Here is a 26499-nt window from a genome sequence, read left to right on the forward strand (position 1 = left end):
ACGGTCAACATTTTTGGGCAGTACACGCGAGTGTATTTATAAGCTTTTGTATTCATCATACAGCCATGCGACATAAACACCAATGCAATTAATTAACTGTTGTTGTAGACACGTCTCTCGCATTCCTTAATCGCCACTTTTACTAGCGCGGAAAGAACGGGGTGGGGTGGGACGAAGGTAAGAAGAGGGTAAGGGTTTTTGCAAAAACTTCTCTTTTTTCGAGAAAATGGAAACGTCAACAAGGGCGTCGGACATGAGAGAGAAAAAAATGAATCAACGGGATTTTCTTTTATAAGGTAGAAGAGGATGAAGGGACAATAGAGGGTGTGCAATCATCATATAACTTTGTCGCCATCGTCAAATCAACATAAGGGTAGAATGAAAGAAGAAAAGCCTGACCCTAAACTCTTTTTTTTTTGTTATTTTTCTGTGATCGTTTTTTCTCCCACCTCCTTTGTTTTCCAGCAGCACACGCACAGGTAGGTAGTGGCTTTACAACTGATACTGAAACAATTGTATTATTTTGTTTTTCTTTTGTATGTAATAATATTGACCTACTCACGAACTGAAATTGCATTTAAAAAATCATAAAAAAATAACTCGGCATGACGCTGGGGGGTAGGTGAATGCATAAGGAAAAAAAACCTATCAGAGACGAGAGATAGAAAAAGAGAAAAAAAAGGAGAAAGATAATAGCGAGAAAAAGAGTAATGAAGAATCCGGGATGTAGGGACATACACTTGAGACACATAGCACAGCTTCACTCAGTTACGCCAACGATGAGGAGGGAGGAGGGCAGCAGCGAGGAAAAAAGGATCTAGTTCCGAGTTTTGAACGTTCGAAAGAAAAAAAAAAGAACTTTGTTTTTTTCAGAGCCACGATAGGAGGGAGGTAAAGGAGCAGCATTGCAGTGCACACACCATGGAGGCACGCTGTCGACAAAAAAGAAAAAAGGAGGCGGATAAGGGGATAATATGAATGAGAAAGAATTTCTTTGTCAAATTAATTGGCAACAGCGGCCTGCGTGTGTACGTGTGAGGGTTGTCGTGGAACCGCCCTCCTCCAAAAAATGGGGTGATGAGAGATTTTCTTGACGGGGGAGGACGAGGTGAAGGAGAGAAATTGCCGCGTATCAATCCACCAGGTGGATGTCGAGAGGTGATTTTTTTTTTCCTGTACAACAAACGGAGGGAAAGAGGAAGGAGATGGTGTCGTTGGGATGGAGGGGAGAGGGGTAAGGACGACACAGTCTACAATACGTGAATTAATTTTGTTTTTCTTTTTTTTTTTACTTGCAGAGGGACTCGCAATAAACTACACATCCTCCGCTATCCGTCGATTTGGTATGATGGGGTTCGAAATAGGAAAAAAAAAAAGTAAAAAAAAAATGATGTGGGAAATAAATCATGGGTAGGGGGACGTCTGCGATGCTGGACCTAATGAAAGTCGTCCAGCAGCAGCCCCGGGCGATAAATTCGAAGGAATATACTTTCCCGCGCTCAACAAGAGACTAATGTCCTGAAATCTAAGTTTGCTTGTTGTTACAAATTACAATATTTTTTTTAGCTGTTGGGAGGTTTCAAAAAGAGTCTGGCCCTTTTCTTTTGTTTCATTCGTTCCTTTCTTCAACGATGAAGGGTTTCACTCCTGTCCTCTATCTTGTGTTTTGTTTCGTTTGACGCTTAATGATTGTTACCATGGCAGCGGTTGCAATCGATAATTAAGACTTCTCTAGCTTTTAAAAACTTTTCATTTAGTTGAAAAAAAAGAAAAAAAATTTCCCCTTTCTTCCTTGGTTCAGCTCCTGTTTTCTGCCATGCATGTCTGAGGAGATAGTTATTTAAATTCTTTCTGTTGTTTTTTGTTTCTTCTTATCGTATGTTGTCTTCTTATGCAGTACCGACAGCTCCTAGAGTCTCACCGGTCGCAGCGCAGACATCAGGTGGTGAGTGAATGTGACCTCCTGTGGCCCCAGAAGCTCCTGCTGCCGAAGATCCTTCCGGTCCACCTGCCGAATTAGGAGACCCTGTGGCTGAGGAATCCTGAGACGGAGACGCAGCGTTCATGACACCCATCAAACCACTAGCGCCTCGCATGTGGGGCGGAATCAGCAGAGCGTTCAGGGCTGGCTGGATCTTTAGTTCTATAATCCATCATCGGATGAAGACACAAGTGAAAAAAAAAACGGATGCAATATCTAGAAATTAGACACAATGTGATGAAAGAAGCAATGGATAGACGCTGTTACCATGCTCAGTGAAGTTGAAGAGGACGGGCAGTTCTCGCCCATTTGGTAACCTCGTATGAGGATCCCTAAGTTCCTCGAAGAAGGTGTGAGCACACGCCTCCAAAGGAGATATACGTGCGGAGGGGGTGTATTCCAAGAGACGCGAGACTAAATCGATCGCTTCCAATGGCGTCCGAGCACGGAAGACCTAAATGCAAACACAAAGATAATGAACCGAACTGGTGGGAATCAAATTGTGGTTATGTCTAATACAATGCCGGATAACGAGGACTTTAACTGTAATGTTTTGTCTAGCATCCCTTCATCAGAAAAAAAAACAACAAATAAAATTAAAATTAGAAATATGAAAATCAAAAAGCCTACACAAATCATGGGACGCAAACGAGGGGTACGGAGTGGGGCAAGTACTTCGAGAACACTAGTTTTCATGCACCAAACATTCGCTCATATGAGTGTCTGTATCGGCAAGGGCTAGCTAACAGACATACAAGCGATCGATACGTTATTTTATTTATTATTTACTGTGTTTCCTACCTACTCGTGTCAGCAAGGTAAGACCGAGGGATTTAAACAGGAGGAGCGTTAAGGCGAAAGAGAGAGAGGATTCTACTTACGCGAAACTTAACCACTGGTTTAGCTTCAGCCCGACTTACGGTCATTTTCTCGAGCATCGACTGTCGTTAAAAGGGGGAGAAAAAAAATAAAAAAACAAAACAAAAAGAACAAAATATACGATGGTCGTAAGCAACATGATGATTTGTCGTCGATACGGTTCGTTTAAAGGTCATAACCCACGTAGAAAAAGGGTCTTAATGGCCACGTGCAAGGAAAATGAGAAATCGTACAAAAAGAAGAAGGGGAAGCTTAGTAAACAGGTGAACATAGGGAATAACCATCAGAGTTGCGCAACCCAAAAATTCCACAAAGTGGAAACCTATCAAAATCCTCAGAAAAAAAAAAGGAATACAGAAGTTCCGCCACTATGCAAAGAAAACAAATGAAGGAAACGCCTGATAATTGCACAGTAACAATGTGCATCAATCAAAGATGGGTGTTTCGCCAATCTGCGTTTAAGCCAATTCCTTAATATAACGTTAAGACTTTCATTGCAAAGCAAACGTTGCCTACTACTAGCTGAAACGGACACACAAACCGAGGGATCGATACCATCATCATCGATCTATCAAAACAAAAGAAATGATGGGTGGGTTACATTTCTGTCCTTTTTAGTCTCTGTTGGAAACTGTAGGGAACTCATTAAAAAGAAATAAACACAAGACAAAAATAATCCTAGAGCGGAAATATGGCCTTTTCAAACTTCCACCAACTCACTCAAAAGCAACATAATACCGCAGCGTGATAAAAGCAATCCTTTTAAAATATATGAACGTAACCCATTCCAGTTAAGATGAGGAAACGTAAGGAACAATTATTAAAATGTTGCAGAACTAATGATAAAAATAACAATAATATTTTTAAAAAACGAGAAGGGATTCAAATAACCAAAAGTACCAAAAGATGAAGTCCGTGAAGGCAAAGAAAAAAGAAGAGTAAAAAAAAATTACCTTTTGCCAAGGATGTGCTTTGATCTGAGGAAACTTAAATTCGGTGTAGTTTGGATTCATTTCACGGATTTGCTCTCGCGTGGGAGTGCCCAAGACTTTGATAATCTCTACCAACTGATCGACCCCGGAATCGCCAGGGAAAATTGGCTGGCCTAAAAGCAACTCGGCCAAAACGCAACCAGCACTCCAAACATCTGGTTAAGGTAATTGTAAAATAATTCAAGCAACGGAATGAATAAAGAGAATTAATTAGCATTACCGATATTCGTGGTGTAGTCAGTGGCTCCGAAAATGAGTTCGGGAGCCCGATAATAACGAGAACAAATGTACGAGACGTTGGGCTCGCCCTGAACTAAGTGCTTAGCACTTCCGAAATCGCAGAGCTTTAGCACGCCCGACTCGGGATCGAGCAACAAATTCTGTGGTTTAATGTCTCGGTGGCATATGCCCAACGAATGGATGTAGGCCAGACTCCGAAAGAGTTGATACATGTATAGTTTGATAAAACTGATAGGAATAGTCTGTTTGGATTTGCTATAGTGACGTGCCACTTTGTAAACTGTTTCAGGAATAAATTCCAAAACCAAGTTGAGAAACACCTCATCTTTCTAAATGCCCCAAAAAATTCAAGAATATACAAGATGTTAGATAACTTAAGATTTGAAAGGAAAAGAAAAAAACAAAGCGCGACCTTTTCTCCACTGGAATAGAAAAAGTATTTCAACTTGACGATGTTACAGTGTTCCAGGCGCCGCATAATCTGCAGCTCGCGATTCTTTAGAAACAAAGAAAAAGTTTTCACTTTAGTACAACCACTAAAATAACAGTTTCAGATCTGATTTACTTTGAACCGCTTGTCTTGAAGAACTTTTTTGATGGCCACCAGTTCACCGGTCTCACAAAGTTTGGCTTGATAGACAACACCAAAACTGCCATTACCAATTACTTTAGCATCTGTGTAAGCCACTTCTTGAGCTCTATCAGGTCCTTGCCCAGGGGTTGCCACCACTGTGGTGATCTTGCTCCCATCTTTACCTAAGTTATTGCATTGGAAAAAGATTAAAAAGTGAAACTTATGAACCCACAACACGTTAGATAAGAGAGAATAGGTCAATTTAACTTATCTTACCAAATGAAGGATTTAAAGAGGTCTTGTCAGCAAACGAGGTGGTGCGCGGCCGTCCGCTCATTTTCAGTTGTATGATGAGAGCTTGACTCACGCCAAGAACATAGCTGTTACACTACAGTCTGCACACAGAAGACACACCTGACACAGTCGAAGACACTTGACACTCGACACAACCTCTGCTTCAGAAATCTCTTTAATAATTTGTATATTATTTTAATATATCAAAGATGAGAGCTGTGCTGCCTGTATCTTTTTGATGGGTACAGCAGTACAGAGATGGGTGCGAGTGGAAAAACGTTCTAGTGACTAGTTTTTCACACTATAATCCCGTCAGTGATTCTGATGGCTAACGCCATTTGGGCCTCTACGCTTCGTTCGATAGGGGGGGGGGGGGAGAGAAAAAAGTATCAAATTTTCAACAACTGCCTAATGAATAGACGAAGATTATAAGTCACGCGCTAAGTCCGCTGTATTACGTTCACAACTGTTATTTGCGGGCAGCGGGAAAAAATGACTGGCAATCGCTAGTAAAACTAGCTCGGGCTGAGGACATAGGGAAACGACGCCATTTAAGATTTTCCACTGCAATATGGCGGAACTTACATCTTTGGCCACCAGGTGGTAGTCGATTGCTTTGCAAAATTCGGCAACGCTGGCCTATTCCTTCTGTTGTTGTTCTGCTTTGCTTTATTTCACTTTATCACGTACGCAAAATACTCACAGCTCTGCAATAGATGGTAGCATCTCTGTATACCGCGCTTTTCAAAATTAATGGTCTTCACGATAAATTTTCAGTAAAAGGCCAAAACAGAGACTAACACATTTCGTGTTCTTTTTATCACGAAAAAACAAACTATATTTCAGATTACCTGTCTACTATAAGTTTTAATTTGATATCAATTGGTGATTTAAGGCATTTAAAAAGCAGCAAAGTAATTTTTTGCGTTTATATACATACTATTTTGAAAAACTTATTTGGTATTAGATATATTATTGAAATGGTAATGTGAGGTTAAGGCATCTCTAAAAAAATTAAGAAATGGTTACCTACCGTAAGTTTTTGTCTGCTTAGCGTCGCTATTTTATGGTAAACATTTTGAACTTAACCTTTAGTTATTGTTCTATGTTAAATTAAGGTGAAATGTGTGATTTGAAAATGACACAAAATGCTGTATCCTAGCCCTGATTCTTGAGTTAGAAGAATAAATAAATACAAATCACAAAATTTTTGTTCATTTCACAATAAATGTGTTATTAAATAGTGTGACTTGTCTGTTCATCCTATCTAAAATTTGTATTTTAGGATATGTTGGCATGTTGGCTCTCAAATGGATAGCTTTAGTTTCAACATTACTGGTTGCTTTAATCTTATTATTCTTGATTGTGAAGATTCCAAAATTCCATTCTGATCCATACAACTTGAGTGAGTACAGAACAATCAAGGTGAGATTAGTGTATTCCTGCACAAAAGCTATCACCTGATCTAACTCCAGACAGTTAAATAAAATATGTTGTTGGCTAGAAAAGTTGTTCAGAAAAACAACTCTTTGGACATACTTTTTTGAACCAAGTTTTTTCAAAGCAATTATTTCTATATTGGATACGGTAACAAACCTTTCATGCAGTGTGAAACGTCTGGCTGTTGTGCAACAAAATAACCACAATTTCCTTGACACTATAGCTGCTAATATATTCCATATAAGGTATGGTAAGAGTATATTGTTTGTTGTGACTAAGTTACAGGTATTACAAAACCAAACAATTGCTTAGGCCTATTCCAACAAATATGTTCTATACGTATTCCAACAACAATTTTACATTAAGTGCCTAAAGGCAAAATTAAAAGTATTAAGTGCCTAAAGGCTCTTATATAGGTGTTCCAGGTTTTACGTCAGGTAAGTACTATACATTCAGTTAAACCTCACACAGTTAACTTAGTTTGCCAGCATTACGGCATCGTGCAACTGTACCTAAAATTTGCAGATAAAAACGACAATGCCTACTTGCATTTTGATTGGTGGAAGACTCACTTTGCAGAACTTTGCAAGTACATATTTTTCTTTTCGAATTTAGATACAATATGATTATGGCCTAATTTTTCTCATGATTTCCAGTATGCTCACGAATAACTCGTCACCGTTACGGTCTTATTCGAGTATTCATTCTTGGTGGTTTAAGAAAGACCACTGTGACTGTGAAAATGATTGTACAAATATTCAAAAGTTAAAAGTTTAGTGCCATTACCTGTGTTTATCGAGCGAGAATAATTAAATAAAGAGACTTACGCTGCTCTATGTAGTTCATGACTAAGGTCAACTATCGTTAGCGGGTTACACCAAGTAACAACAAAATTAGAAATAAATTTATTGGTTAATTTTTATTTACTCATCCATAAGACTTCAAAGTTGACTATCGTTTCTTCCACGTGAATTTTTCTCGAGCACCAGCTTGTCCGGGTTTTTTCCTTTCACGTGTTCGCGGGTCAAAGGAAAGAAGTCCGGCTACGTTAAAAAACATTGATTTAAATAAGTTCACGTTAAGAATCTAATAACTGGATTGTTACCCAAACGCATGCGCTCTATGGTCTCTGCGTTTACGAAAGATCTCAGGCACATAGAAATGCCAAGCCGAATCGCACCTGATTGGGCAGAGGTGCCAATGCCGTCCACTGTAGCCGCAACGTCAACTTTCCCTAGCATATCGCTGAATTGTAAAGGGAAAATTATCTGAAACACAAAAGCTTTATATATATTACCATTAAGATAAGTAAATAAGACGCACATTACCTGCTTTTTATCTTGTTCTCTTTGGAAAAAGTGTATATCTGTTCCGTTAATGCTAATTACACCAGTACCCTGGCCAGTGACTTTCACCGTAGCATTAGAGGTCTTTCGCCGGGCATTGTACGTCATGTAGGGACGACCCGATTCATCGCGCATCAACTAAGACCAAAACATGGAGTATCGAATATGACCTCACTTCATTACGTTCCTTGAGATAACAATGCAATTATCCACGATTAATATTACCTCCGGAACTTGTTGTATTTCAACTTGGGCAGCGAGTTGACGTCGAAATTGCATAATGAAATTTTTTTCGATAGCAGAATATGGATGTTGGCTAAAGCGTTCAAACGTTTTAATCAAATTCGCATACTACCAAAACGAAATGAGAAATTAGAAAAAGTGTCATTGTACAGTTTTTTCACTAAAGCTAAAACAATTTATCACCTGGGCATCGGTCAATGACTCAAGAAGAACATTCTCAATTTTTTGTTTAGGTATCCACTCAGACCCAAACAGAAACCTATATCCAATGGGAAAGTAAATTTGAGATATACATAAAGAATAATCAAACACAATTTACAATTCTGTAGGTTTTTGGTCTTGGATCCCCCTGCTTATTATCTTATCTTCATGTCTATCCAGTTGTTTAAATTTTACTGCTAAATCCTAATTTCAAACAAATTTAGGTGTTCCATCATTTGGTATTAAAATTTCTATATTCCTTTTTACATGCATGAGTGTGTAGTAATTTGGTTTTGATGTGTAGAACAAACTGTGATAGGGTCGGCCATTAACATCAAATTCTGCAGCTTTGCGTTTGGGATAAATTTCATCAGGATGTTTCATCATGGGTCTTGCACGTGGATCATACAATCCTGACGGGAATAAATAGCTGATAGCTTCCTGTATATTAATTAGGGTAAATAATTTAAATTTTTTACACCTTTATCAAATTTACATCAACATCTTCTTGAGTGAAGAATTCAGGATCTTTGCCCATCATGTTAGCCAAATGTCGTTTTCCAATGTTGTATTCATGCAGTTGTTGTTTGATAAAGTTATCTACAACAGAAAAATGTTACGCCACAAAGCTTGCTGTGAATCTTTCGACGAACCTTCATACCATGGATTTTTGCACGTTCCATGTATGATTTCATGGCTTTGCTAATTTTTTTCGTATCGCTCTGTTCGAAATCCAATGCATGACCGTCTTTTGAAACTGATTCGTTGAGTTTAAGAGATCCATTTTGCGACAGCGGAGTAGAAAAAAAAAAAGATCTAACCTAAATAATTTGAAAATGATTAAATTTCTACGGTATTTGATAAACAAACTTATGTTTATGTACCCCCCTAAAACATTTTGAAGGGAAAACTACGAGTTCCCTTAGCACTGCCATGTGTACACGGTCTGCACTATCAAGACACTAAGGCTGAATGCTACATTCCCCGCCTCCAGAGTGCATTGGTCGTTGTCAAATTGCAATTGAGTTGATTTAAATTAGGAACTTCATTTTTTATCATCGATTTCTGGAGAACAAAAACGACTCGTAGCTCATTTCGTTGGACGAAGTGTTCAATATAATAGTCTTTGTTAAATTCGTAATCGATCGTCAACCTGGAAGCAAAGGAAACTGATTAGAAACACGTCTTTCCTTTTACGTGTGTACAACTTTATATAGACATTATCGAGATTTCAGCCAAATACGTTATCATAGTTGCTGTGCCCCTCGCAAAGCAGGTTCCACTTATACATTACCTTTGCCATCAAAAACCCAGTTTTCGACTATAATGGCTTCACTAACACGCGGAATCTTTATTGTCGGCGCCAAACGAACTCCATTTGGCACGTTCGGAGGAAAATTGGCTGGAAAAACTTGCGTTGATTTGCAAGAAACAGCGGCTAAAGCTGCCCTCTCTGCCGCCAATGTCAATCCCGAACTTGTTGATTCGGTCATCATTGGAAACGTTCTGAGTTGCTCATCAGTAGATGCACCATACATATCTAGACATGTTTCACTCCGGTGTGGAATTCCTATTCCCACACCAGCTTTGACAGGTATATTTATATTCTTTTCGTGGTTTTTGTATTATTAAAGCATTTCGAACTCTGTTTTATCAGTAAACAGACTCTGTGGCTCTGGATTCCAATCCGTGATTAATGGTGCACATGTATGTACTTATCTTGTATCCTAAAATAGGACATTGACTTGAAAGTTACAAAATGTTGTAGGATATTCTGATGGGAGATTCTCAAATTGTATTGGCTGGTGGATCAGATTCCATGAGTCAAGCACCTTATGCTGTGAGAGGGATCCGCTTTGGTACAAAGTTGGGAGTTGATATTAAATTGGAAGATATGATGTGGGCTGCCTTGACAGATTTCCACTGCAAGACTCCAGTAAGTTAACATATTTCCCCTTCAAAGTATCATGGTTTTCATTTTATCCAAGACAAAATTTTCTGTGAGAAAAAGAGTATAGGGAAACTAAAAGTAGCTTTTAAATTTCAGATGGGAATCACAGCTGAGAATTTGGCAGACAAATACAAAATCACTCGTGAAGATGTAGACAAGTTTGCCCTAAGGTCTCAAATGAATTGGAAGAGTGCGCATGAAAATGGAAATTTTAAGGCTGAATTGGCTCCAGTAGCTCTTGAAATCAAAAAGAAACCTTTTTCTTTTGACACTGACGAACATCCGCGAGTGCAGACAACGTTGGAGATGTTGGCCAAGGTGTTAGATTAATACAAATTGTTATTAATTTAGAAAAAATTTGTGTAAAAGATTTTTATGAAAATACGTTTGATTTCTCAATACTCTGTTAGTTGCCTCCGGTCTTCAAGAAAAATGGAACTGTCACTGCTGGCACTGCTTCAGGCATTTGTGATGGCGCCGGGGCCATTATTTTAGCAAGCGAAGAAGCTTGCAAAACTCACAACTTGAAGCCGCTAGCTCGTCTAGTAAAAAGCATAAAGCGACACTTTTTTTTTTTTGTCAAACTAAAAATTTTTATCTTGTGTTTAGGTTGGGTATGGAATTGCTGGTGTTGAACCCACTATCATGGGAATCGGTCCGGCCCCTGCCATCCGTAAAGTGTTGGCCAAAGCCAATTTGCAGTTGAAGGATATCGATACGGTTGAAATCAACGAAGCTTTCGCTGCGCAGACTATCGCCTGTCAACGTGAACTCGACTTGGATCCTGAAGTTCTTAATGTTAGCGGAGGAGCAATCGCTCTTGGCCATCCACTAGGAGCATCTGGGTCGCGTATCACCGCTCATTTGGTTCACGAATTGGGGTAATTGATCATTTCATTAGTGTGGTAGCATGATAATGATTTAATACCATTAACAGACGCCGCAAACTTAAATACGCTATTGGCTCAGCGTGTATTGGTGGCGGCCAAGGAATAGCATTGCTCCTAGAGGGAATTCACTAATCGAATTCTTTTTTCTGAACAATGCGACCATGAATGCAAACGCATTCAAGTAACAATGCAATTAAATGTGGGTGAAATTATGAAAAACGATAGCAAATGTATATTCACCCATTATGCGGAACAATACAAGAATATTACAATTTATCAGTTTTAGGTGCTAAAGACTGATATAGTTTTAAGACAGCAGTTTGTACCACTTGCTGAAAATTCACATCATCAGGACAATCCACCTCCTTTAAATTGAAAAAAAAAAAATTAATAGCTATAGGAAAAATAAAAATAAAAATATTACCAAAGCAGTAAGATCAATGTTAGCCTTTTTGCCATCAACGGTAACTATAAATTTATCTCCCTTAAATACTTTAGGAACAGCTTCATCGCCAAACATATCTTGGAGCATTTCAATCAAACATTCCTTTAAAAAAAAAAAAAAAAAAAAAAAACATACAGACGTTTTACTTTATCCAACACATAATCTTTAGATCGTATAACCTTGAATCGGACGTGATCAACTGTTGTGGGAAGTACAATTGCTTTTGAACCTTGGAGTGATTCGCACTTCAGAATCGCGGAAAGAACGGCATCGGCAAACATGTCGTTCACAGAATCAGCTGCCCACTAAACGGGGAGAAACTATGGATAAATAAACACTTCAAAACATATTTTTCACATAATTCGGTAAACCTCTAGCGTGACGAGAGACTTGTCAACGATGACATCTATGACTGAGAAAAGACGAAAGGATTTGAGACCCTTATCATTATGGAACACTTCGACGTCAGACGAAACATGTGACAAAACAGCCTGTAATGTCTGCAAATTTCCGCTGTAGTGGATTCCCATCCTTTGAGTTACGCTGCTTACTGTCATGTCCGTGTACTCTGCGATAAAAGAAATTGCTGATAAATTTCAACGAAAACAAATAAGGAAAAAAAAATTGCAATATTTATACTGGAAATATCAGATGGAGCGACAATTTGGTATTTGAAATTGCGTTTCACCAATACCCCAGAAATGATCTGACCCTCCACCGGCTTTTCAAATGCCAAAGATCCCATCACCTAGAAAAACAAAATGATGAATGACAATGAATGAACGATTATTGACAAACATTCTTTTTACTTTGGCCGTTTTCTCTCCTTTGAAATGAAGTTCGACTGCAGCAGTATTGCGGGGATTATAAATACGGATTTGAGTGTCGGGATCGTGCTCGTACTCTCGGATGAGAGCGGCTTTTAATCGATTCATCTCGTTGGCTTCTCCATGGACCAATACGACATGAGGTGGTTTCAACAAACGAATGAACTCGCTTGTCTGTTGATAATCGGTGTGAGCCGAAAAGGAGATGTAATCAACTGAAAGTTTCATCGGTAACTTTTGCCCAGCCATAGTTGTGATGTCTTCTGGTTCAGATAGAACATGCTTTGCCAATGTGCCTTCAACACAGTAACCTTAGCAGATAAACGTGAAAAGAAATCGAATGTTATAACACGGCAAGAGGCACAATCTTTTTCCACATATACCAGCGATAATGCAACCGTTTTTGGGATCTGTGCACCAAGCTTCAAAGAGCTCTCGTGACAAACCACTTTGCATCATACCGGGAGAGGCCATAATCACGCAAGGACCGACATCTTCAAACTGGTCGATACCCTAAGTAGATGAAAATGTAACGCAAACAATAAGATGATATCCAATCGTAGAAATGTCGCGCAATACCTTAAGGCTCGAGATGTGTTTAAAAATGAAGGGATTGTTGATGGCTATTTGTCGCCGAATTTTGTCATTCATGGCGTTAATGTAGGTCTGCACACAAAACAATACCTTCCGTCGATCTGAAATCTAAAGGGTTTTGACTTATTTACCTGATAAACTGCCATGCACTTTTGGGCAAGCGATGAAGCATAGTAAATGGGAATCTCATGTAGTTCAGGATGCAGGCTCCAATATTCGTCTAGGAAGATATCACATTAAAAATGGACTGCAGATGAAAATACCCAAACGAATGTTTCACTAACGATACCTAAGATAAGTAGTAGTTCTTGTGCTCGACCCAGTGCAAAGACCGGGATGAGACATCTTCCACCTCGATTAACGATTTCGTGAACCAGGCCGGTAAAGCGGCTTTCGCGATCCTCCCGCTTCTCGTGAATGTGAGTTCCGTAAGTAGATTCCTTTTTGGAAAACAAAGCGGAGGCTATAACGAAGAAAAATCGAATAAAAAGTCCATATATACATCTTACTGTGATTAGAATGTCGGGTCGAACAGTAGGGATCTCGGCTGCCATCAAATGCCTGTCTTCCTGTCGAGAGAAATCGCCAGTGTACAGCACTTTTACACCGGCGATTTCAATCATAAACATTGCAGCCCCAAGAACGTGTCCTGCATTGTAGGCCCAAAATCGCACACCCCCAACTTCCTTCTCTTCGTGAAAGTTTATGACTTCAATTTTCTCCATGGATGCTTCAAGATCAGCTTCTGTGTAGAGCATTTGGTCTGTGGAAATGTTGCTGACCTGAGAGACATTAATGAACAAATAAACACTGCTGCAATGAGCACTGCTGGTGATTTGCTTTACCTTGATGTAATCTGACAGCAACCAACGGTAAATTGCTTTTGTTGCATGGGTCATAAAGCATCTGCCTTTGAATGTTGTTTTCTGTAAGAACCATGGAAGTGCACCACAGTGGTCCAAGTGGAAACTGTTGGAAAAATAAAAGCAAGGATTTATGCCAAAATACCTTAAAGACATAAAAGCACTAACTGTGAAATAAGCAACAAGTCAATCTGGTCTGCTTCGATCAAGTCAACGAATGGCAGTGCATCCATGCCTGATAGACCTGGATGGATTCCACAATCCAACTATAGATTTAAAAAGATACAAAATTAGATAAAGGAAGACACACACATCAGTCCATTTGATTCTATATAATAAAAACACATTTGTTTACCATTATCTTCTTGCCTTTGAATTCGAGCATGATGCATGATCGGCCTACTTCTTGTCCAGCACCCCTGACAAAATCCAAAATAAAAATACGTGAATACTTTCAATACAGATTAAAGCTGATTATGCATTATTTACAGTGGCCGAATAACCAGCAAATCACTTTCTTCAGCAGGGACCGGCACGTCATTTTTACGTTTAGCCGCCATGATTATGCTCACGTGTGTTGCCAAGTTAGTTTAGTCACAAATAAAGGTTGACGAATCCGCGAATTGGGCTGTAAAGAGAGATAAAGGGTTCATAAATAGGTGGCTAATATTATGATTATTTTCCTCCTTCCCTGGCTTTAAGTGTCAGTGGCTCAGTGCATGTACATATTATTTGCGTCATCGGCTTCTGCGACAAAATAGAATTCCAGAGTTTCTCTCGGATGCCATGTTGTTGAAAACCAAAGTTTCGTACACCATTAAATGATAATATTCGGCGATTTCAGGTATTAACGAACCTTGGGCTATGTTATTACTATTTAGCTGCAATTTTTTGTTCCAATAACTCTTGAACTTCCTCTCGAGTTGAAAAATGGCAGTATAAATAACCTATGATTATGCGTGGGAATAGAGCACCTGTGCCAAAACAAAACCACACACAGAAAAAGAATATAGCAATAAATAAAACTGATTGTAAAAGCCCTAGAGAAAGAATGGTGAAATGATAAAACTAAAGTGAACTGGCACAGCGCACTTTTCCTGAAATGCGTTGTGAAAAGGTTCTCAATTGTTATTTCATAACGTTCGATTGAAACGTCAGCCAACCGTTTCCCCGCAGCACAAAATAAAGGTTGTAGACGCAGGTTTACCTGAAGCCAAGAAAGTTTCACTTGGATACATGAAAACATAATTGTTTTATGAATCTTAACTATGAACCATGTGCATTGCTGGTTATGCAGATAGTAAGCTATAAAGTTCGACTTCCGTAGCTTTGTATGCATGTATACATTTATTTATTTCCATTTCTACAGTAAAATTTTAGCAAAACATCAACCAGCATGTTAAACGCCTTTTCGATGGTATATTAGATTTCAACCGTTACTGTTATGTTTGTTTATGTTACAAAAGGAACCAACGAACGTGGGCGTCTCCTGCTGGAATTAGTAACTGGATTTCAAACTTTGTAAGGAAATTGTAAATGTAAACATGCTTAACTTTGTAATCGAACAAAAATCAATCCCTGCCATCAACAAGATGGGTGTATTCTCGTGCTCCATTCCAATTGCGTAACAGTTATTTTCCAATCAATTGATCTTTGTCATCAGATTTTTGCAATTCTTAGCTCCTGTACGCTGGTAAAAAGAATCCTATTCCATTTCCCACTATTAAAGATTCATCTACTTTAACACGAATGCAGTCAAAATGAAAATAGAATATAAAAAAACGGTTGAGCTGCTCAGAACTGTCTCTACTTGACAGTTGTCATGACAGCATACGACAATGTACATGTTGGCACACCTGCCCGGTTTCCTCCAGGATCAACGTCTTCTTGCTCATCCGGAAATGAGAAAAAAAAAAATACATCAATTGATTTTCTTATTTCGTTTTACATTCATTTTTGAAAATTCGAAATTCACGTTTTTCAAAATCTCTTTAGCATCATGGTGATGTCTCCATCTTTGTGCATTGCCCTATACGCACCATATCTACGCTGAAATCGAACTGCCTTTTGAAGCAAATAATAACAAGAATTTTTATGGATGGAAAAAATAGTCTGGCCATATGTTGTTAAGCGGATTGCCAGTTTGCCCACTTGTCGCGACACGAACACAAATCTATATAGAGTTTGCCTGCTTCTGATCCGGATTATTATATACATATCTATATAGAAAACGAATAATGATAACAGAAAATTCAGGGGAGGAAACGTAGTGGGAGAGACACGCTAGAAGTCGCTTTACACACTTGTATTAGATCTATTTTTGTTTTTTGTTTTTCTCTTTTTTTTTTCATAAAAACACACATGCACAAACAAGGGAAACTTTTTTTCTTCTTTTGTTTGTGTATATTGATATTTATTATTACAGCGGCAGACGATCCATAAGGATCCAACGGCCTTTGTGCTGTACCATTTGCCTGTTAAATATATCTCGTTTTTTTCTTATTATTAATTATTACAGACAACAAAACTTAAAAAAAAAAAGAAACATTGAAAGCACATTATCATTTTCCACTAAAATTAATAATAATCCAGTATATGAATCTGTATATCAACAAAAGGGCAGAGTTAAAATAGACGATTTAAAATAATAAAGTTTAACGAAGTCAAATCATTAGCATAAAAAAACACTATCTCGTCTTTGTCATTGAGACTAGTATGCAAACTACCGAAAGAAACCAAGAAGAAATGTCGACAGCTGAGCTGGACCGCCCACCGACGACCAATTGGGTCTTGGCTGACGCATGTTTATTGACTGCTAATCGTTTAGTTGACGACTCTTCCTTGGATTTCTCTGCTGTATTTCACAAAAGCATTTATTTTCTAAACTAAAAATAAAACATGTTTATTGTTACTGACCATCCCAGGTGCTGCTAAGTTGCTCTTTTCCTCCGCCAAGTCCATCTTGCTGGTCAGCTTCTGAATAAATTTCGTTGCCATCGTCAGCCACCGGATGGATTTCTAACATTCAAAAATTCTTTTATTTTTCAGCAAATCTTAAAAAAAAAAAAAAATAATCAAATGTTACGGTAAAGTCGGACAACGGAATCAGCAATGCCCAGGGTATTACGACAAACGCACTGATAAGCCATAAAATCTTCACGTTCCAGATGTAGAAAAACGAGCTGCATTGAGACCTTGTAGTGGTTCGTTTCTCGCTTTTCCTCGCGATGTTTGACACCTAATAAATAATAAATTTTAGTCCTTCTCAAATTTCTCAGGGTTCGTCACACCAACGGTGAAAGTTAAACTAAGTCAGCAGGTTTCATTCACACGACCCTGATCCCATAAGTTCTACTAAACCAATAGTTGCAATGCTATTTTCGCTAAGAAAACAAAAAATATTCTTGACGACATCTCGGATTCAATGTGCGCACCAAAATCAATCAAGGTTGACGATCAACGTCAAGCGGAATTTTTATACGAAAGGCATACGTTACCGCTGACTACGACGTCTCCGGTGCCGTGGCGGAGCCAATAGACGACCGGCTTTGGGAATGACTCGCAATGGCACTCTAATGTGATGTTGTTGTCGCCTTGCCGGGCTCCGACCAGTTGATTGGTGGCCGTTACACTCGGTGGAACTAACGATTTGAAAAGGAAAAAAAGGGGAAAAATAAAAAAAAAGGGTATAGAAAACGTAAAGCCAAAGGATCATTAATGTTTCTGGCTGTTACTTCTCGAATGTACAGGTATAGCTCTATATATTGGGTTGTGTGCGTGTATGTTGGAGCGGTGCGTGAGTTAAAAGAAAAAAAAAAAAAGGGAAATGAAAATACGACATAGTCACGTTCAATCGATGAGGTGAAAACACAGATTTTTTTTTCTACCCTAGCCGATGGTATAGCGTCATCGACCCCAGTGTGTAGATTCCTACCCAATACACAGAGCTGTAAATACACAGGTAGAAATGTTCAACTTACATTGGACTCGTAGCATAAATCTTTTGGACACACTGGGAGGTACTCCGTTCGAAGCTAGAAAACGCCATTTTTTTTTATAGAAAGAAAAACAAAATGTAATAAATAAATGACATCCAGAAAGCTTTTTCCGTATGTTACATAATCAATAAAGTGAATTTTTACCGATGCAAAGGTACGCGCCGATATGTTGGCGGGGAATACGGGTCAAGTGGAGTACCGATCCTTCCACAGTTAACGCTGAAATTCATAATCATCAAGTATTATTTCTTGAAAACAAAAAAAAAAATCAGATATTAAATAAAAGAGCAACCGTGATTTTGAATGGGCCGGCCGTCTTCGCGACGCCAAGTGATGACGGGCAATGGGTGACCGGTAGCGCTGCAACGAAGCGTCGTGTTTTGACCTTCGGTCACCATGACGTCACCGCTGCTTTCGCTGTCGACGATATCGGGCGGAACTGTAAACCAAATATTGTTTCTCGTGATTTAAATTCTCGTTCGGTTACATCATCCCGACTGAAAAATGAGAAAAATCGGCTTTCCGCTAGCGACACGTTGTGCGGTGAATGACTAATAAATAAAAAATGGGAATTTTGAAACAAAAGCTCTAAAAGCTCTTCCCACCCCTTTGAGAGATAGCGATTGATCCTCTTATTACCCGCCATAGAAATCCAGAGATAAATTGGTCTTGATCGAAAGCTCTTTTCTAATTGGCCACAATCTAAAATAAAATAAACGTGATACCTGTCACACTGAGGTAGGCCGTATGGCTGGTCATGGGTTCCGTGTTCAGCTGGCACATCTAAACAAAATAAATATGAAAAGAAAAAGAAACATGCAACAATTAATTGTATTGCAATTTTAAAAAGGAGAATCCGATTGACCCACATATAGTCCGGCGTCGGATGACTGCACGTCACGGATAATTAACTGCCAAGTCTTGTGGATGCTCCCGCTGGATGGTCTTCTATGCGTCTCTGGCTGCACGGTGGATCCCTCCGCGGCTGGAGGCGATTGCAACAAGAGACTTTTGTTCTTTTGATGATGATTGTGTGGATGCTGCTGATGAGGATGATGCAGGTAATGAGGATGGTCGATGCTGGCGTCCGTCATGTGCCGAACCGAGATGCGCTGGCTCCGCGTGATCACCACGTCGTCAATGGTCAGGATCGTTTGCGTGTCTACCCGGACCCACGCCACCTATTATCGTAATTACATTTTTAAAATCCTTTTTAATTAAATTACCTTTAATTATATTTAGGGAGGGTTCAAAAAACGAACTCAGCTCAAAATGCGCGTTTCTTCTTGGTCTGTTCATGTTTTTGCTTGAAAGGATTTGAGAAATCAAAGAGGGGAGGGAGACATCGTAACGACTAAAACATGAGAAGTTTAATACTTAGACATTGTCGTTCAAAGCCTTCGGCTCACCCTCCCTCAACTTGAAAAATGGAAATGAGACACGCTAAAGGAAGGTACTTGGGCGGGATTCAAATCAAAACAACTTAATGGTTAAAACTTTGAAATGCAACATCAAGGATTTTTCACATGAAGTACATACCTTGAAGTTGCCGAGGTTGTAGATGACGCAGGAAAGAGTCGCTTCGCGACCCACGGGCACCGTTGCATTCTCAATCTCTTTGGCGAATGTCGGCACTTCTGAATTAAATCAAACGTTATGAAACGCAAAATAATGTTCATCGAGTACGTAAATAAGCAAGTACATTTAGCCAGTAGGATAAGTATTCGGGAGTACAGTCATTAGGATCGATGATTTATTCACGTCATAGTTCTAGAAATTCAGTATAGCAAGAGACTAATGGTTTCCCTGTTTATAAATCATTTTGGCCGCGCGCGTTATTTTCTTCTAACACATTTCAAAATCTCCTAGCTGATCAATAACATTGTGAAAGAGAACGGAAGAGACATATGTATAAACAAGTGAGGCGAGTTCCACTCCAATTCGAAAGAATCCCCATTTCTTCTTTTCCCAGGCATAAACTAATCAGGCTAATGGATTAATCCAATCTCTACGATTTATTTAAACAATTTTTTTTTTGTTAAATTCGTGGCGGGAAAAATAAAATTTAAGATTCCTCGTTTGTTTCATCAAAACTGCGGTACAGACGTGCGCAATCGTTCAAAAGAAAATTGCTTCCACGTTCTCACCCAATTCGATCAAGTCAATTTCCTGCGCGGCCATACTAGAAAAATAAAAAAACCTTTTGAGTGTCTCCGCCTTTTTTTTTTCCTGACCGATAAATGGAGGGAGGGGGGACTCACGTCCGATAGCAATGACAGTCATCCCGAGTGATCCAGGTGGACCAATAAACATACAACACTCAATCAAGAAACGAGTTTCGAAATGGAGAGAAAACATTGGCGAAAAAAAAAAGAAGTTCTAATCGAATTTTCTGGACGGCCACTGTTTGTTTTCGGCCCATCTGTCAATATCTATAAGAAAAATAAGAGACACAATCCATCAACTGGCCGAGCATAAAATAGGAGATGACGCGGTGGATGTAAAGAGAAGCCATCGGTTGACCGTTTTTCATTTCCGTCTGAGAAGGGAGGCGGAAGTCGTACAAGTTGTTTCCCCTCCCTCGTTCCCCCTCCAAAAAAAGAAACAAGAAGACGTCAGGGAGAAAAAAAAAAGCGCCACCTACAAGTCTTTTTAAATAATTCTTGACTTATGTTTCCTCAATGGGAAAGAAGACCCACATAACCGATTAGATCGTGACGATACATAACAACAACAGAGGAATATAGGCGTTACTCTCTGATTTGCAGTTGTACAATAATATGCACGTGAACTGGAACAAAAAAAAGCTTTCTGGTTTATCGCCGCTCCTAATGGGATTTGTCGTATTGGACACGTTAGGGAAAAAGGCAAAGACAAGAGATGAGGTTTGTGACAAGACAAATCTTCTAAAGTTTTGTTTTGCCTTTCTCTCTTTTCGTATGTCGGAGGGGGAAATTGGGCGCGGGCTATTTGAAATCGAAGAATTATTGAATTCGACTTTTCCTTTCGGGCCGGATCGATCCAGCAAATAGACGTGGAGAAACACACGTGAAATGATGCGGGATTGTCTTTCCATCTCGAAGCAATACAAATCTTACATCCTGCAAGATCTGTTGGATCAAACGAGTCTCACGCGTCTCTCAATCCCCATGAATTTTCTTTTTTTTCTACTCGTATCTAATAGAATAAAAAAAGGGAATTCATCTTGATGACTTCTTCCGCTAGACTTACGTCATTGACAGAAAAGATCTGCTTTAGATATCGTCTCACACAGAGACCGAGAAAAAAAAATACGAACCCATCCGTCTTACTGCAAGTGACAATTGAAAATAAGTTGGCGCCGTGTATCGAATGTCTCTGCTAAGGAATCACACAAAAATGAAAAGAGGATATTATTTATATACAAAAAAAAAGGACACTATTATCAACTGTAAAGGCTTTCCCGAGAAATGCGATAACTTTGTTCAACTGTCGGCACACTTTCACGAAATTCACCCCCCCTTTCGATTTTTTTCCAATCTAAAGCTCCGCGTGAATAGATCGGGGTGAATGGGAAAAAAAAAACTCACTTCAGCGAAAAGTCAAGTGAACTCAACAAGGAAAGTAGTTCCTATTTAAAAGACTTCTTGCGTTTTCTTTTCCCCGTTTTCAAACCGGAAAGAATGCGATTCGACACTTTCAAATGACATTTCTCAAAATAACAAAATTGAAACCAAACGTGCGTCCGTGACTGTTTTTAGGTGAATAGTTGTGTAGCGCTAATTACTTGTTTGAACGACACACACACAAAATGAATGATGGACTACCAAGCCATGTGTGTTGACTACATACCGTTGCGGAAATACCGGAAGTCATCGACAGACGAAGCAGTAGCATCCAGACAGAGCCATCCGGCGGTAATAATTAGCCAGCACGAACGGCACACAATTTTCATCCAATAATCCATTGGAGACTTTGGAAAGAAAATTAGTCGATTAAGTCCACGTTGACTTCGATAGATTTGTTTAAAAAATGTAATGACATGTGACACTTTTTGGGGATGAACTTTTCAAAAAAAAATCACAATGCCACTGAAACGTATACGAAAACTTTGCAGAATTGTTTTGTCACCGTTTAGGAATTCAAATAAAGAGAACAAAGTTCGTATACGACGATTATTAAAATAAAAAAGTTTTTTGCCTGTTTTTAAGTATAGAGTTGCTCAATCCAAGTTGGGATTCAAACTGAGCCCGAGCTTCCAACCGGTGTCCTGGTTTTATCTATTAGCCCACTCCCCCTTTTTTTTCTCCCCCTCCTTGGTTTTCCACCCCTTCTTATCCCGCGTGACAGGCGCACTATGGTAAATACCAAAAAAAGGAACATTTTTTTTTTCTAATTGCGAGGTTGTCGCACTAGAAAAATGACGTGTTTTTGAAAATTATTTAAATTTGCAATGTCCTTGAGTTTTGGTCAGAAATTCGGAGAGGATGGGTAAGGAAAACAATGGCCTTGGAGTTTGCTGAAACGTCCCCTTTCCCTCCAAATGGATGTTTTTCATGGCAGAAAAACAAAGAAAAATGTACTTCATTTAAATATTTATTCAAATTCGAGATTTTCAAAAGTAAAACAAACAAAGAAATGACGCATCACAACTTAATTTGCAGATACATAACTCAATAAGAAAATACATTTCGTGTCTAAATATGATGAACGTCTTATGCTTTCTAAATAAAATTCGATCCATCCAATCATCCATGATCACGTCATGTGGCTGGATAATCATTTAACAAAAGCATCTTACGTCCAACTACTTATGTGCTGGATATATAACGGAACAAAATTCATCATGGAACAATAATCCGTCTTAGAAGAAAAGCATCACAGAATTCCATAGCGCTTTTTTTATGATGAACTAATAACCAATAAAAAGAAATTTAAATTCCTGAAATTTTATTTAGTTAACTTGTAATGTTTAGCCACCGAAAGTTACCAGCTGATTGTCAACTAACCCGATCCGTAACGAGATGGATCACCAAAACTAAAGGGGAGAGACATACGAACCCTAGGATTATAATCTTCTATGGAGACAACTGTGCCTGTAATGGACATTGATGTGTAAGGTGATGTGGTTAATTGACTGTAATCGAATGTACGTCACGCTGGGTGACTATCCTTTATCTGCAATTGAAAATAAAAGAAACCTGGCACCATTAATTCAATCCAAAATAGGGAAATTTCGTGAGTGAAGTTCCAAAATGTCTTACTTGACTTTTGATTCGTTGTTGAAGACCACACACTTCATGTTGCAAACTATAGAACGACGCGTTACACATAATGTCCTGAGCGTTGGTATCATTTCGATCGATTATTGATCATGGGCGTAGGAAAAGAGAAAAGTTGAACTAGAAAAAAGAAAGTCTTTGATTGATCCCAAGTCAAAAAGGTCGCCCATTGATTACCTTCCTCGCTCCGTGTGCTTCACAATAGACAGATCAGCACGTGTGTCACTTGTATGTCTATGTATACCTTCAGGCTTTAATTTATTTTTTTTTTTCCTTTTCTTAAGGCCCCATCTGATCGTACAAACTAGCACCTGGCCGATTCACATAATCGACTGTTGTCGTGTTTCGGGAGCCACCCTTTCTATGCAATTCAAAAAGAAATGCCCAGGAGTCCTCCCTTCTGGGGTTTTTATTTTCCAGGTGATCAAGAAAAAAAAAAACCTCACGCTCAACTAATGCCGTCAAAACTAGAACCCAGTTGTAGAAAAAAGAAATATATTGTTATACATATGAAACATTATATCGTACTCTTGTAGATATATATATATATATTTTTATCGAATAAAAACAAGGAATAGGAATAATAATAGAAAGCCAAAGAGAAAAAGAGTTTTATCGATACAAGATGAGCATCAGTGTGTGGTATTTCGCCGCAATAACACAATCATCTCTTTATGCCATCAAAAGCAGGAGAGAAAATAAACAAATGTCAATGTCGTGTCCTCCTCCCCCCTTACCCCCCGAAAGAAAAACAAACAACGAAACAGAAAAATTCTATTTTGTGTTGGGTGTGTAATCTTGACGACGCGGCTGCAAGTGTCACACCCAATGTTCTATCTTTGAAACAGTCTTTTATATATATGTATACTGTATAGGCAGACGATCGGATTTTCTCTTCCTACACCCATCTGTTCCGCACGCCATATAATCTCTGCGTGTCTGTGAGTGTCAGTTGAGCCGGAAGGAGGGAAAAAAAGGAAAGAATGGCTGGAATACAGGGGATCCCCGTATCCGATTTGTTTCTTTTTCTTCATTGCACACATTTTATAACTGTACAGACTCTCGTCACGATCGCTCCTCATGGCCGAGGGATAATGCTTTCTCCATCATCTTCTTTTCTTGACGGTGACAATGGCATTACGCTTGATCGCCTCCGATGACCTCAATCGATCCTCTGGCATTTCTCCGATAGATTCACAAAAATGTCTATATGTTTAACGAACAAGAGTTTAGAAATATTTTTTTTTTCTTCCCTAAATTGAAACGTAAAAAAAAAAAATAAATGTATGGGGTTTCATTTGAACTGTCCGTTCACCTCGAAGAAGCCTTTTGATTTTCCTCAAACTACTTTCTTGACATTTTTCCTGTTGGCTTTGAGTTCTCATTTACTGCATAAATATCAAAATGATATTCTTTTCTAGTTAAACCATCGAGAGTCAAACAGTTGCCCAGGTAATGAAAGACACAGGTAATCCGTGTAATTAGAGTATCACGCGTGAATGCTTCATCCGTTGCCCTTTGAAATAAACAAGATGTTCCTATTTCTTTCTTTTGGCTGGACGACAGCGATAGCTCCTATAAGTCTTAAAAGTCTTATTTTTTTTCTAAATAATAATAATTCAAGTCCTGAGACAGACGTAAGCTCCCCTGGACAGAAGGCGGATCTTCAACAGAGTCATCAGTTTTTTCCGTGTAGGATTTGTTGGTCGCGCCATGACAACCAACCATGCTATACACAAGCTGTAGCCCACAACGTTAATTAGCCCGTCTTCTACTTTTCCGGACCTAGAAAGTTGTCCTACTAGAATAAAGTTGCGACGCTAAGTAGAAACACAACGGGCTGCGGTTATAAGCCACGGGGTTTCCGCCTTCTTGATATATTGATATATGTGTACATGTAGCTACACAGACTATAACGTCCTGGATAGATGTATATACAGCTGAGATATACACAAATGCGTAGGGAGAACGAGAGAGTCTACTATAAAATATATTTTCAATGTTTGTAGCCCGATCACTTGTTTGCGTGACACGAAACTTTTATTCTCTTTCCTAGCTGATCTAAACCCAAAAAAGCCTAGACTACATATATATATCCTCTGGCTGGTATTATTGTTTTCCACCTTAGACATGAATCGAAGGTTGGGCGTCCTTGTCGTGGAGCCAAGTTTCCCTTTTCTTTTGTTGTTGAAATTTTACTGTGTCTACGATACGATTTGTTGGCCATCTTTTTCTTTTTAGTCGGTTGGTAAAGTTTGACTTCCTGTATATAGTAGTAACCTCAATCCATGCAAATCGGAATGACTGCAGTATAGTGGGCACGCGCCATGATTATATCAGTGTGTGTGTTTGTTGTTTGTTGTTTGTTTTTTTTGCATATTTATTTCAAGTCAACTGTGTTTGTAACCCGAATAATATTGCAGTTGTGGGAGGTCAACTGTTGAAATGGAAATTATAGTTTATAATGAAGTCACATGCAAAACTTGATGTAGCTAATCGATTTCTTACAATTAGTCTAGTTCATTTCTCGGTTAGAATATTCTGTTGGCTTAATTCATTTCATTTCTAATTAAAGATGTTTAGTTCCGTGTTTTATTACCATCTATGCGGGAATCGAATGCGTCTTGATTAACTCCAATTAACAGGAAAAAGCCAATTTTTCTCAAACAGAGAAAGCCAGTTGGAGCTAAACACGCTAAATCATGATTAGCGATTTCTTTAATTCACAAAAAAAAAAAAAAATGGAGAGATAATGGCATTGCATTTCTTTTTTGGCAAGTGACACGGGAATTGCTGTCGCTATGTGCTGAACTTAACTACGCCGGAATAAAAAAAAACCGCTTTAGATAAGGACGCCAGGATAAAAAGAAACAGACAAGACATTGTTGTTCCTTTTCTTTCAGTTCACAGCACAAGAGTCAACAATAAGTTAACGCGCCCGAAGATTTGTATTCAATTGCGTATCTACTTAACAAACATCTCATAACATTTCAGCTTTGCCATAATGTTTTGTAAATTTCTTGTAAACTCGCTAGCATTTACTCTACACTCGCTACTAATTGGCTTGTTCATTTATTAAGCGTCAGCTATGTGAGAAATTTAGTTCCATTAACAGCCATCATTTAATCAAAACAACGGGAGCGGCTGGCATTATAGTCTTTGCCAGAGACGCCACCTTTGGGAATGTTAATTCAGTAAATTTCTCAGTTGACTTACAAAAATTAAATATATATTTAGGTTGGAGAAGAGTTTATACCGATGCGCGCGTCTTAGAAACGGACTGTATCTATAAATTTGCATATGGAAATTGAAATGGAGGAACTGACTTTCCAGGGATTCAACACGAAATAGATATGTACGACGCGGTTACATATTCAAATAGTTTTTGTTTTTGTTTTGTTTTAATAATCATAAAACATTTGTCTTTTACGCAATAGAAAACGAGGTGGAACAGTCCCGCCAAAAAAAAAAAATGGAATT

General features: G+C 38.7%; 5 protein-coding genes across 7 annotated transcripts; 1 reads left to right on the plus strand and 4 right to left on the minus strand.

Annotated features, from left to right (window-relative positions):
• Nucleotides 1–10: 10 nt before the first annotated feature.
• On the minus strand, nucleotides 11–5543 carry LOC130696204 (glycogen synthase kinase-3 beta-like). Its single transcript, XM_057519287.2, has 7 exons — nucleotides 4943–5543; nucleotides 4658–4848; nucleotides 4505–4588; nucleotides 4073–4421; nucleotides 3814–4007; nucleotides 2249–2435; nucleotides 11–2143 (listed from the first exon to the last, which is right to left on the minus strand). Exons 1-7 carry the CDS (start codon nucleotides 5001–5003, stop codon nucleotides 1890–1892), a joined length of 1320 nt encoding a protein of 439 aa, XP_057375270.1. The 5' UTR covers nucleotides 5004–5543; the 3' UTR covers nucleotides 11–1889.
• A 1757-nt stretch (nucleotides 5544–7300) lies between these two features.
• Nucleotides 7301–9215, minus strand: LOC130696211 (small ribosomal subunit protein uS9m-like). The gene is made up of 10 exons (XM_057519295.1): nucleotides 9075–9215; nucleotides 8852–9011; nucleotides 8687–8790; nucleotides 8458–8631; nucleotides 8309–8394; nucleotides 8173–8248; nucleotides 7972–8097; nucleotides 7729–7884; nucleotides 7506–7668; nucleotides 7301–7443 (listed from the first exon to the last, which is right to left on the minus strand). Exons 1-10 carry the CDS (start codon nucleotides 9123–9125, stop codon nucleotides 7352–7354), a joined length of 1188 nt encoding a protein of 395 aa, XP_057375278.1. The 5' UTR covers nucleotides 9126–9215; the 3' UTR covers nucleotides 7301–7351.
• A 174-nt stretch (nucleotides 9216–9389) lies between these two features.
• LOC130696206 (3-ketoacyl-CoA thiolase, mitochondrial-like) lies at nucleotides 9390–11307 on the plus strand. Its single transcript, XM_057519290.2, has 7 exons — nucleotides 9390–9784; nucleotides 9848–9897; nucleotides 9959–10126; nucleotides 10238–10459; nucleotides 10552–10686; nucleotides 10751–11022; nucleotides 11079–11307. Exons 1-7 carry the CDS (start codon nucleotides 9517–9519, stop codon nucleotides 11161–11163), a joined length of 1200 nt encoding a protein of 399 aa, XP_057375273.1. The 5' UTR covers nucleotides 9390–9516; the 3' UTR covers nucleotides 11164–11307.
• Nucleotides 11250–14406, minus strand: LOC130696209 (cleavage and polyadenylation specificity factor 73-like). The gene is made up of 15 exons (XM_057519293.2): nucleotides 14250–14406; nucleotides 14116–14179; nucleotides 13929–14026; nucleotides 13743–13866; nucleotides 13407–13679; nucleotides 13187–13337; nucleotides 13029–13117; nucleotides 12883–12969; nucleotides 12687–12816; nucleotides 12286–12614; nucleotides 12116–12224; nucleotides 11848–12044; nucleotides 11656–11781; nucleotides 11456–11578; nucleotides 11250–11396 (listed from the first exon to the last, which is right to left on the minus strand). The coding sequence occupies exons 1-15, from the start codon at nucleotides 14318–14320 to the stop codon at nucleotides 11298–11300; spliced, it is 2070 nt and encodes a 689-aa protein (XP_057375276.1). The 5' UTR covers nucleotides 14321–14406; the 3' UTR covers nucleotides 11250–11297.
• Nucleotides 14407–16050: 1644 nt separating this feature from the next.
• LOC130696201 (protein amalgam-like) lies at nucleotides 16051–21968 on the minus strand. Of its 3 annotated transcripts, none has more exons than XM_057519284.2 (11): nucleotides 21590–21968; nucleotides 19298–19392; nucleotides 18628–18939; nucleotides 18484–18541; nucleotides 18051–18197; nucleotides 17903–17977; nucleotides 17741–17794; nucleotides 17258–17401; nucleotides 16846–16998; nucleotides 16677–16778; nucleotides 16051–16614 (listed from the first exon to the last, which is right to left on the minus strand). In XM_057519284.2, exons 1-11 carry the CDS (start codon nucleotides 21702–21704, stop codon nucleotides 16448–16450), a joined length of 1422 nt encoding a protein of 473 aa, XP_057375267.1. In that variant the 5' UTR covers nucleotides 21705–21968; the 3' UTR covers nucleotides 16051–16447. The 3 variants fall into 3 exon arrangements, with proteins under 3 accessions (XP_057375267.1, XP_057375266.1, XP_057375265.1); XM_057519283.2 differs by having other exon boundaries at nucleotides 16051–16611; nucleotides 19298–19395; XM_057519282.2 differs by having other exon boundaries at nucleotides 19298–19395.
• Nucleotides 21969–26499: the final 4531 nt, after the last annotated feature.

This window comes from Daphnia carinata, chromosome 5 (genome assembly GCF_022539665.2).
Source record: "Daphnia carinata strain CSIRO-1 chromosome 5, CSIRO_AGI_Dcar_HiC_V3, whole genome shotgun sequence".
NCBI classification, from domain to species: domain Eukaryota; kingdom Metazoa; phylum Arthropoda; class Branchiopoda; order Diplostraca; family Daphniidae; genus Daphnia; species Daphnia carinata.